At 40.7% G+C, this 13,142-nt stretch overlaps 1 protein-coding gene across 1 annotated transcript in view; it reads left to right on the plus strand.

The window, feature by feature from the left end:
- The window catches only part of LOC138780521 (leukocyte receptor cluster member 8 homolog), a 29,402-nt gene extending 20,705 nt beyond the window's left edge, over positions 1-8,697 (plus strand). The window contains exons 6-9 of the mRNA XM_069956709.1: positions 4,596-4,728; positions 5,020-5,089; positions 7,335-7,541; positions 8,658-8,697. Coding sequence (XP_069812810.1) covers positions 4,596-4,728; positions 5,020-5,089; positions 7,335-7,541; positions 8,658-8,697 — 450 coding nt within the window. The remainder of the gene's footprint in view (positions 1-4,595; positions 4,729-5,019; positions 5,090-7,334; positions 7,542-8,657) is intronic.
- The last annotated feature ends 4,445 nt before the right edge of the window (positions 8,698-13,142 follow it).

A 13,142-nucleotide genomic window follows, 5' to 3' on the forward strand; every position in this document is an offset into this window, starting at 1 on the left:
CAGTACTCTATTTCTGTATCCTATGGTGATGCAAACCTGGGACAAATTAGTTGAAGCCACAGACTATTTAGATGATCAGATATTTGACATACTGGATATACTCAACACCTCAGTAGCAGTGCAGAGGCAACTTATGGTAGTTACTAATCAGCACACTGTGGTGCTTGATTATCTGACTGCTGCTCAAGGGGGGATGTGTCAGGTAGTCGGCCCTACATGTTGTCATTATGTAAATGATCAAGGAATAGTGCAAATCACAGCAGGTCTAGATAAGCTTGCACAACTAAGGAAAAAACATGATGACAAGGTCCTAGCGGACCAAGATTCCTGGTGGTCTGGAGCATTAGCGAGTCTGAATCCCGCTAATTGGTTCAAAGGTATAGGTGGTTGGTTCATGGGAATCATGCAAACATTTTTTCAAATTGTTTTGTTCATACTTCTGATATATTGTCTATTCAAATGTTCTGGCTGTATGTGTCAGCATATTGTGTACATTATGAAGAAACCGAAGTCAATGCCTCTCTGAAAATAATTGTTTTTTGTTCTCCTCTAGGTTGGCGTTAAAGTGAAGAAGTCTCTTGGAGGAGGATATGCCTGTGCGTCTCTGGAGGATGGTTGTAGGACCCAGAAGCATCCACAACCCTGGACAACTCGCGGTTCAGATAGTATCTGGAGTATGCATTGGCTATCAATCCTGTTCCAGGATCCAGACTTCTCCATCCACGCCAAAGGGGGGACTGAGAGGATAGAGTTAATAAAATCAGACTTTAAGAGGCATTGAAGAAAAGAGAGCAATTTATGCATTACAAGACTCTTTTCCTTTAGAAAGGAGTCAGCTCAAGGCTAAATGCTGACACCCTTGGAATCGACTTATCTATGATCAACATATTTCTTCCTCTACTGCCACAGAACAGCTTTGCTCAAGGACATACATCTGGTCTCTATAGATAATGAGTGGCCTTTGACCAATGTCTGCATCCCACACACAAAGTTTGAATCAATCTATCTTCAACATCTTTGACAGAACTGCAAAACTCTGCTGATGCAAGTAGTATAGGAAAAGTCACATATATGATATTTTTCTTGTTCACGCCCTTTAACTTTTGTGTATAAATAAAGGTTACTTTCCTTTTGTTGGGCGCGCACACGCCAGCTTATGTGCAGATACAATTGTCTGTGTCTTCATTCTAAGTACATGGTGTGAGAGGAGGGATCCGGACCCTAGCCTCTAACTGAATTGGGAGAACAGTCAACAACGGCCGGCTTTCCCTAGCAAAGCCAACCTAACAGTATGCTCTCGGCTGCGGGCGGTTAACTAACATACAGCGGGATGTCAATCCCGCTGCGAGTATGTGTTCTCATAGGGATGAATGGTACTGGATCCGCTGCGGATTTTGCGGAGAATTCGCAGCATGAAATCTGCTGCAGATCTGTTACATGTGAAGGCACCCTAATGGCCCTATTCCACGGGCCGTTTTAGAGGAGCAAACGAGCGCTATTAGCGCTCGTTTGCTCCTCGTTCGCCGCTCGCTGCCGACGCCTATTCAACGCGGCTTGCAGCGAGCGGGTGAGTGCGGGAGGGGCGGCGGGGAGCTGCGGGGGGGGGCTGCCCGGGTGATCGCTGATCGTCCGGGCAGCCCATAGGATATAGCAGCGTCTGCTGCCGATGCTCCTATTCAGCGGGAGCGAACGGCAGCAGATCGCTGCTATATCAGTCGCTTGTTTTTCACATGTTGAAAAACAAGCGACTGCAACGATCAGCCGACCATGAACGATGTCGGCTGATCGTTGCACTCTATTCCACGAACGATTATCGTCACGTAGCGGTCGATATCGTCCGAAAATGAACGATAATCGTTCCGTGGAATAGGGCCATTAGATTGAGTTAGTTCTGCATACTTAGATAGTGACTAAAGGTGGGTATGTGTTCTTGTGGTGTAAAGCTTTGTATTGTGGAACACAAAGTCAAATATTGTCATTACATGTTCTAACATGTTTTTTTTTCTCTTTGCTCTTTTTCCCTCCACTACTTTTTTTTGTTTTGATTCTTTTTAATTTTTCGACCGCTGCTACCAGTTTCCTACATTCAGTCAGAGCTGGCCTTGGAGAGTGAGGAGGAGTGCCAGAATTTCCTGGCTTCTCTGTCCCTTGTGTATGCAGGGAACGACACCAGCAAGATTGACTGCAAAAAAAGCTTAGCAGTCTTGCCTAACTTCTGAAAAACAGTCTTCTACCAGAATCTCCCAATCTTAATAATAATAATAATAATAATAATAAAATAATAATATATTTATTTGTATAGCGCCAACAGATTCTGCAGTGCTTTTTTATGCATTCAGTACAGAGGTACATAATATACAGTTAAATACTTAGAATAAATAAAAACAACCTAAAAATACAAAGTAGTGATGAGCGAATACTGTTTAATCGAATAGTAAGGTATTCGATCTATCGAATATTATCGAATAGCTAGCCGAATATTCTATAAGCGTTCAAATCCCCCAGCTTCTGTTTTTTTCCTCCAAGTGGTTGAGTAGATGTTTTTCAATAATCGAATACTTGTTCCCATAGACTTTAATGGGATCGAATAGTCGAATATCTGTACGATATTCGCACGAATATTTCACTATTCGCTCATCACTAATACAAAGTATAAGCAAGACCTGCTCGTTGGAGCTTACAGACTACAACTTGGGTTGACACCAGGCATAAGTGCTTTATTTGTCCATGGTCCAGCCATTGTACATAGTTAGAAATACAGGATGAGCCAGTAACAACGCCAATATCTTTTTTTTTTTAATTTTTATTTCTTTATAAAAATTTTCACGGTATGCCATATATAAAAAAAACAATTCTGCAAGCCACAATACCTGAACATACGGTATATCGTATAACCCCTAAGCATAACCTACTTTTATACCAAACCCACCCACCCCTGGACAGAAGAGAAGAAACGGAAAGGAAAAAAAAAAAAAAACCTATCACTCCTGATCCCATTTTCCCCAAAAACACTGGTGCTTATGAGCACCATTTTTTTTTCTTTAAATACCAGATTCGTTCGTACGACATTATTTTGTTAACCGTATTTATCCATTCTTGTACAGAGGGAGGAGTTACCGCTATCCAATTTCTGAGGATGACCAACCTTGCGTAAAACAGCACCCTTATATTATAATAAGCCTCTCATGTTTCATGATTCTACTGGAGTCCCCCAGGATTAAAGTGAGCAGATCCCTGGGAACATTATACTTGAGCTTTCTATCAAGAGTGTTACAAACTTCCCTCCAATACTTCCCAACACTTTCACATGACCAAAGCAAATGCAGAATATCAGCGTCTTCCAGTTTACACTTGGGACACCAAGATTTTCCCGAAATACCCATTCTTCCCCATTGTTTAGGGGAATAATAAACACCATGCAACAGTTTAAACTGAATGAATTTATGGGCTTCACTAAGAGAGACCCTGCTTAGGTTTCCCAGGATCCGCTCACGCCCCTCCTCTCCTATATCTCCCAGGAAGCTGCTCCATTTGGACCAACATCTATCCGTAGTTTTACAGGGAACCACCATAACCAGGGACTTATATATGAATGAGAGGGACTTCTTGCATGCCGGATCGGCGACGAATCTATTGAAAAAAACTGAACTACAAATTTTAAAGCTGTGAACCTCACCAGAGTGAACTTTTGCAAATTCTAATTGTTTATAAAAAAAACAGTGACTAGTATCCAAACCATATACCTCCTTATGTACCTCAAACTTAATAAGTGAGCCATTTTCACATATCTGACCAAGCCGAGTGATACCTTTCCCAATCCAAAATGAACTATTAGGAATATTAGAAAACTAGTGCAAAAAAGAATTATTCCAAAGAGGAGTGAGATGCGTGCTTCCCACTATCCCACATATGTCTTTAATATACACCCAAACTCTATTAATAAGAGAACAAAGCGCCACCCTTTTAAATATCCCTTCCAACAAATTCCCTGATTCTAACAACTCAAACCAGTTATCATGTTTACTCAGAGACAGTAAATGTGCAAACACCTCATAATTAACCATAATTTTGGCTAATAAAACCTATTAGTTTCTTAAAATCGCTTATACTACTGAATTCTGCAATAAAAAAAAACATGACAGTTCCGCTTTAAGCTTTCTATTGTCTAAAAAAATGAAAGATAGTTTAATAAATGCTGCCAACATAAAGTAGACATATTGCTAATGCTATTTAATATATAATTTATGTGGCATAACCATTTTCTGTATAAGCAGAAAAGTTTCAAAGTTGGAAAAATGCAATTTTTCATGTTATTTTGTTTTTTTTCATAAAGATTTGTTATAAGTATCGACTCCAATTTACCAGAAATGTAAAGTACAATATGTCACGAGAAAACAGTCTCAGAATCAGCCGGATAGGTAAAAGCATCCCGAAGTTATTAATGAATAAAGTGACACAGGTCACATTCATAAAATTTGCCTCGGTCCTTAAGGCCATGTAGGGCCCGGTCCTTAAGGGGTTAAAAGTAAATGCACCATGTAAATTAGGTTGCTGCAGACCTTTTAATCAAAGGGTTTTTTTATTCTATAATATAGGGAGACCATGAGGAATTCAATCAATGTCAGGTCCAGCTGAAATCTCTCTATTCCGAAAACCACCTTCCTGGAAATATAGGAGAGTTTACAGCCTATCGGATTTTGTATTACATCTTTACAAGAAACTCTGGGGGTAATAAAATATCTTGTAAACTTCAGCTGCTATTTTCCATTTGCAATGCACATTTGGTTTGCCTCTCCTGGTCCAGTTCTCATGCCTGTTGTTTTTTTATATGAATTATTTTTTTATTTCTATACCCAAATGTAGAAATTTCACTATGCTTTGCAATATAATACAGTATGGTGTTGGGAGCGTATGGCACATAGACCGTACAAGCTTTGCAAATGTCATAGCGGCACCCAAGTTTTTGCAGTCTATGATTTTTTTTTTATCTTTCATGATTTTTTTTTCTTTCTTTTACAGATATGACTACAGAGCTAGCGCATTTGACCGAAGAGCTGAAAAAGGACCCCTGTGTTGCCCATGCTCTTGCACTTCCACAATATAGTGACTTTTAGCTAAAGTGTAGAAAAGAAAAACATGTTGGGAGGGCAAAAACTCTTAATTTTAAAAGGGCCAATTTTCCTGGGTTAAGTGCAGAACTTCAGGGCATAGACTGGGAGCGGCTGCTGTCACATACGGATACAGCTAATAAATGGGAAATCTTCAAATCCACATTAAATAACTGTACTGCCAAATATATTCCTATGGGTAACAAATATAAACGGTTAAAATCCAATCCCACATGGCTTACAACCGAGGTTAGAAGGGCTATAAATGAGAAAAAAGGGGCATTCAAAAAATACAAATCAGAGGGGTCAGCTGTAGCATTTAAACATTACAAAGAAGTCAACAAAACCTGTAAAAATGTAATAAAAGCAGCAAAAATTCACAATGAAAGGCAGGTAGCCATAGATAGCAAAAGAAACCCCAAAAAATTCTTCAAATATATTAATGCAAAAAAACCAAGGTCAGAGCATGTAGGACCCCTAAATAATGGCGACGGGGAATTAATAACTGGGGATCAGGAGAAAGCTGAGTTACTTAATGGGTTCTTCAGTTCTGTATATACAAAAGAGGATGGAGCTGTGGTGGGTGGGGCCAGTGCTGAGGTGGGTGGGGCCAGTGCTGCTAACACATGTAATGTACTGAACTGGTTTACTATAGATATGGTCCAAGATAAATTAAACCAACTCAATGTAACCAAGCTCCAGGGCCTGATGGATTGCACCCCAGAGTTCTTAGGGAACTCAGTTTCTGTAATTTCACTACCCTTGTATGAAATATTCCGTGATTCTTTGCTTACTGGTACTGTGCCGAGGGACTGGCGTAAGGCAAATGTAATGCCGATCTTTAAAAAGGGCTCTCGAACTTCCCCAGGTAACTATAGACCCGTAAGCTTAACGTCCATTGTGGGGAAACTATTGAGGGGCTTATAAGGGACTACATCCAGGAATATGTAGTGGCTAATAGTATTATAAGTGATAACCAGCATGGTTTTACTAAGGACAGAAGCTGTCAAACCAACCTAATATGTTTCTATGAAGAGGTAAGTAGAAGCCTGGATGGCGGCGCGGCTGTGGATATCGTGTACCTGGATTTTGCAAAAGCGTTTGACACAGTTCCTCATGGACGTCTGATGGGTAAGTTAAAGTCTATCGGTTTGGAAGATTTAATGTGTAACTGGATTGAAAACTGGCTTAATAATCGTACCCAGAGAGTGGTGGTCAATGATTCCTACTCCGAATGGTCCCCCGGTAATAAGTGGTGTACCCCAAGGGTCAGTACTGGGCCCTCTTCTGTTTAACTTGTTTATTAATGATATTGAGAATGGAATTAACAGCAATGTTTCTATCTTTGCAGATGACACCAAGCTTTGTAGTACAGTACAGTCTATGGAGGATGTGCAGATGTTACAGGATGACTTAGACACACTGAGTGTTTGGGCGTCCACTTGGCAAATGAGGTTCAATGTGGATAAATGTAAAGTTATGCACCTGGGTACTAATAACCCACATGCATCATATGTCCTGGGGGGAGTTACTCTGGGAGAGTCACTGATGGAGAAGGATCTGGGTGTACTTGTAGATAATAGACTACAGAACAGCACACAATGTCAGTCAGCTGCTTCTAAGGCCAGCAGGATATTGTCATGCATTAAAACAGGCATGGACTCACGGGACAGGGATATAATATTACCGCTTTATAAAGCTTTGGTGCGGCCTCATCTGGAGTATGCCGTCCAGTTTTGGAACCCGATTCATAAAAAGGATGTTCTAGAGCTGGAGAGGGTACAAAGACGGGCAACTAAACTAATAAGGGGAATAGAGCATCTTAGTTATGAGGAGAGATTAAAAGAATTACATTTGTTTAGTCTGGAGAAGAGACGTTTAAGGGGAGATATGATTAACTTATTTAAATATATAAATGGCCCCTACAAGAGATATGGGGAAAAGATGTTCCAGGTAAAACCCCCTGAAAGGTTCAATCTCCGGAGGCGACAAGCCTTCTTTACCATGAGAACTGTGAATCTGTGGAACAGTCTACCACAGGATCTGGTCACAGCAAAAACAGTAGAGGGCTTCAAAACAGGGCTAGACAAGTTCTTAGACCAAAATAATATAGATGCATATGTATAGAACCTATCACCCCTCCCCCTTCCCTGTATCCATCCCCTCCTTGGTTGAACTTGATGGACATGTGTCTTTTTTCAACCGTATTAACTATGTAACTATGTAACTTCGCAGTGCTTGGGCGCTTTCAAATTTTCACAGATTTTTTAAGCTATATAAAGAAGCACCTCGCATGTCCCCGTATCTCATCAACAAGTTTGTAGAGAGGGAGAGGAAGGCAGCCCTTAAGGCCATGATTAAAAGGTATGTGCGGGCCGCCCACTTAGTGTACTTAATTCAGCCTTCTTCTTTCAGCTTTTCTTGCATGCTAAAGTGTCACTGTCGTGAAACTTTTTTTTGCAGAAATCAATAGTCCAGGCGATTTTAAGAAACTTTGTCACTGGGTTTATTAGCCGAAAAAATGCATTTTTATCATGAAAAAGCAGTTTGAAGCTCTCCCCCCTGTCTTCATTGTTCTCCTATGGAGATAGCTAAATAAAAGACCAAAACAGGACAACAAAGAGTTAATCTACAAATCCATCACTCTCTGTCTCTTCTGACAGTCACCACTGACCTCTCTGAGCTCTGATTACAGAGTTCACCCAGCTCTGTGCCTGTACTCCTTTGTTCTCAGCTTTCTGCTGCCGTCTAACTCCCTCCTCCCCCCTCCCTAGAACAGACTGAGTACGTCTGATGCAACAAGTCACAATTTCCTGATTTTTTGCAGTGGATGGAAAAGAGGAGGGGGGGGGGGGACCTGGGAAAAGGCTTTTTAAATGCAGATAATGTCATATTTGGCTAATAAACCCAATTACAAAGTTTCTTAAAATCGCCTGGACTAAAAAATAATCTGTGGCCCAGGACTAAAAAATAATATGCGGCCCAGGTGTTGTACATTGTCCGGCCAATCACATTATTTGGATGCATACATATAGACCCTTGGACCTCCACCTCATCACTCCCTGACGAAGCTTGGAGAGCGAAACGGCGTTGGAGTGTGAGGTGGGGGACTATTGGACTGGGACCTGTGGTATATACCGGTAATTATTCATCATCCATATAGACTTGTCTGTTTACATGTAATTCTAATCAGCGTACTGTAGCAACTGGCACTGTCACTTTATTATGCACGTTATGCTGAATGAATTATATTATGTAGTTTACAATATCTTTTGGATGCACTGGCACTTTATTAACCTGTCCCAGCTACTTGGTCTCCCACCTCCCCAGGTCTTGTTTTTAATGTTGTTGTTTTTTCTGTGATTGATCCAATAAACTTGTATTTTCGATTAGCATGTTGTGATTTGTATTTCTATCATTTTGGGTTCCCCATATGTATTTTTCGGTGTATTCTGGTCTAGGTGACATGTGGGGACGCTGACATAGTCCTTTGCATAGCTATTGTGGTCCTAGATGTATAGGTGTTTTCATATTTTGTTGTTTTTCTAGGAACTACATTCATTATGGATTTACGTACCAAAGACAGTGAATGGACGCTGCAACTTTCACAGGTTTTTAATGATGGAGGCAGCATTTCCACAGATTCACAGGAAACTGTGGATACCCAAAGAAATTTGAGAGAGGCATGGCACAAGCGAACACGGTCATGGTGGAACCGAGCGGCATTAGAGCAGTATGTGGCCAAGAATCTAGTGCCGAGAGGGTTACGTGTCCCAGTGTTACCATCATTTATGGTGGAAGATGAAACATTAAAGAAAAAATGGGAAGAAGCATGCATTTTGTGCTCCAGGACTTTTATGCTATTACTAATTGGAATGGAAACTAAGAAGGTAGAAAGTATGGAGACACAAATTGGTGTCTTACAGGAACAACTGAAATCATCCACCACTACGGAGGCACTAGACCTATTTGAAACATCCTTGAAGAAGGATCTACAAAAATGGGAGACAGAGATCCAAAATATGAAATCTAAAAAGTATCAACGAGATGTGCAGGATCATACGAATGGAAGGGTATTCAGGTGGAGACAAAATGGCCAAATGATTAGAACCTCCTCTACCTTATCATTGGTGAGTAGCTCATCCCAGGCTTCCAACACTACTTCCACAGAATCAAACTATAGAGGACACCAATATGGCAAAAGGGGATCCAAGAGGAAGGAATATCGAACTAATGACGGCAATGACCAACAACAACTCAAGGTACTTAACCTATCTAATATTTCCCTCTCTCCAGCACGGATATCAGTGTTGTCTCTGGGCTTATCATTTAGCCCTACAGCCAAATTTGATAGATTTGTGGCTACTAAGGATGTATTCCTGTTTGCTAGGAAATTGTTGTTGAAGAAGCACTTCTCTAAGGATCAACATTGTTTGTTCACAGCAGAAGAGGAATTGGAGGCGTTGAGGGCCCTGGAGGAGCTATGGGCGGAACAACTAGAGGGCCCCAGCAGATTTCCAGATTACATAAAAAGAAAATCCACCACGTTCCCACCCTTGGCATTAAGTCCAGCAGTAGAAATCTTTGTACGTCTTGTACTAGAAGACCTTGAACAGCTCTCAGAACAACGCAGGTATGACAACCTATCCCCTTCTCAACGCAGGGCACTACAAGAACTGGCCGCACTTAAAAGTATAGTAATTAAACCTGCAGACAAGGGTGGGAACGTGGTGATCTGGCCAGTAGAGGCATACGAGCGGGAGGTGTACAGACAGTTGAACGATTCTAATTGCTATCGTAAATTAGATGCTAACCCCACCACCCTTTTTCAGAAACAACTTACAACCATCCTAGATCAAGCACTGGGAGATGGCATAATTACGAAAACGGTGTATGACGGCATGAAAACCACTAACCCTGTGATTCCAACTTTATATTTACTACCAAAGGTTCACAAGGACCAAAAGAACCCCCCGGGTAGGCCAATTGTTTCCGGCCGCGGTGGCCTATGTGAGAACGTTTGTCGGTTCATTGATTTTTATCTAAAATCCATTGTAGTAACACTACCCTCTTTTACCAGAGACTCCACGGAAGTTCTGCAACGGATAGAAGGTATCATTTTGGAACAAGACATGTACCTTGTCTGTTGTGATGTCGAATCGCTATATACATGCATTGAGCATCGACATGGCATGGAAGCAATACAAAAATTCTTGGAGATACAAGGTATGGATCCTGAATTACGAAGACTAATTGTCGATTTGATGCATTTTGTACTGACTCATAATTATTTTACTTTTAAAGATCGTTTTTATTTACAAACCCGTGGCGTGGCTATGGGGGCGACTTGTGCGCCCTCCTATGCAAATTTATTTCTTGGCCATTGGGAGAGGGAGATCGAGTACGGTGGATCTCATCCGGGGGACGGCAATGTCGTCTCTTGGATGAGATTCATCGATGATGTCTTCTTTATTTGGCAGGGATCCCGCGAGTCTTTGGAACAGCATCTAATTGGACTAAACACCAACAACAAGAATATCCGCTTGACATGGCAGATCTCACAACAGGAGGTGGAATTTCTGGACATCAAAATCAAGGTAGGCATGGGGGGTAAATTAGAAACCACTTTACATCGTAAATCGACAAGTGTTAATTCCCTACTCCATGCCTCATCAGCCCATCCCCGGCATACGATTCGAGGCATACCGAAGGGACAATTTATCCGCACAAGAAGAATCTGTGATAACGACCATGAATTTGAGATCCAGGCAAGGGACATGAGGGATAGATTTCACAAGAGGGGTTATCATCAGACTGACATTGAAGAGGGTTACCAATTTGCCAAATCATGCAATAGGAGTGAGTTACTTACATCAAAACCACGACGACAAGACTCAGGTAAAACACGGATCATAACCAACTACCATTCCAGGTGGCATGAGATGGTGGATGTCTTTAAGAGACATTGGCCGATATTGAAACAGGACAGGGAGATTACACAATTTATCTCTGATTCCCCTTTGGTAACGGCCAAGCGGTGCAAAAACCTGGGCGACATATTGGTGAAAAGTCATTACGTATCACCCCGATCGAACTACATATTTCAATCTAAGGGACCAAAATGGGGATGTTACACCTGCAACAACTGTACTGCCTGCTCGTATGTAAATACTGGTAATAGCTTCTTTGACTCTACAGGACGAAGGGAATACAAAGTGGTCCATCATATCACATGTACATCGGAGAGAGTAATATATCAGGCATCTTGCCCATGTGGTTTGTTATACATAGGGATGACTTCCCGCCAATTAAAGGTTAGGATCCTTGAACATGTCAGAGACATCAAACGGACTGCCAATTTGGAAAGAACGGATCCATGGGAACTGGAGAAATTGAAACCTATTCCAAGACATTTCATGAAGGAACATGCAAGTGATTATCGTGGCCTGAAGGTCAAAGGCATTGATCGTGTCAATTTGGGGATTAGAGGTGGTGACATTACCAAACGATTGTTACAAATCGAAAGCAAGTGGATGACAGTACTTAAGACCGTACAACCGAGAGGTTTGAATGAGAGATTCTCGTTTGCTTGTTTTTTATAACACCACCCATTGCCTGTATATAACACGTATCATGTACCATGCCATATAGAATTTTTGGGTCGGGCATTATTGGTTTCAACACTTTGGTCATTTCCCATATATAGTGGACATTACATTCAGATACACATAGAAATGACACTAATGGGAGATTATTGTCTCCGTGTACTAATTTTATTCCATTTAGGAATTCTATTCGGTAAATTTGTCTGTTACCACAAATGGCACTACATAACCAATTTTTCTATTTGGGGCTATGATGTGTGCAGTGATTAGTTAACTGAGCACCAGACCTCCTGTAGTTTGTGCTCCCCACTGGTGAACTCTATCCTGCATTTAACAGTCTCACCTATACTTTGTGCCTGAGATGGTCCAATATTGGACAATACTGCTCTTTCATGCGTCATACATGCATCATGCCATGCCACATGCCATACATGCACCATGCCATACATTGTCCCTGTGCCATTGACCATCCGTCTTGATACATAGAAGGTTGTTCCTCCATATAGTAACACCAAGGGGCATCTATTTGCCTCATAGTATTGACTTTTAATATATACACGTCATAAATTGTGGACATGTTTTTGTCTGGGGGTTGTACCTACCATCACACATATTTCAGATATTTTACATACAGATGACATTGTATTATCTAGGGGTTGTACTTGCCATCACATATATCACATATATCTCATATATCTTACATACATCATTGTGCTTATACCAGCTCTCCCCATAGTTTTTTTGCTCGCTTACTTACCATTAGTGTTACCTCATTAGTCCTCCTCTCACTTTGTGCCTCACAGGCGGACATTGGGTCAATTAGATCTCGTGACATATCTTGACACAACAGTTGTGCTGCCTCCTGTTTTTAAAAGTTTTAATAATGCATATTTTTCTTTCGACCTATTAAATATATTGTCTAGGGTCTGATATAACATAGATATATTATTATTGTTAATAGGAACCATTCATCCATGTAGTAGGGTACCATGATATAGGGGAACACATGACACACACATGCGCTGATTACATCTCAGCCATTACTTAGTACATATAGAATGACTTGGGTGTTTGATCACTTTTTGATTACAACCCCATTTTACATATCTTGCATATTTTGCACATGACATTCCTTCACATTCACATATATATTTCACATTATGTACACGTATTCATTTTACCATTTTGGTCACTCACCTTTGTTGTTACGTGACACTCATATATTCTATTTTGTATAAATTTGCATTATTTTATTGTCGATTTCATTCTGTATATGTCTTACACTATCCACTATTCTGCACTTTTATTGATTTTTAGCACTGGCACGTCACTCGCACCATTTTTGCACCAGCACTTGCACTTTATAATATATAACAAGGAATTTTATTCATTTATTTTTATTTTTTTATTTGTTGCACTATTGTTTTTG

Source organism: Dendropsophus ebraccatus, unplaced genomic scaffold (genome assembly GCF_027789765.1).
Source record: "Dendropsophus ebraccatus isolate aDenEbr1 unplaced genomic scaffold, aDenEbr1.pat pat_scaffold_835_ctg1, whole genome shotgun sequence".
In the NCBI taxonomy this organism is placed as follows: Eukaryota; Metazoa; Chordata; class Amphibia; order Anura; family Hylidae; genus Dendropsophus; species Dendropsophus ebraccatus.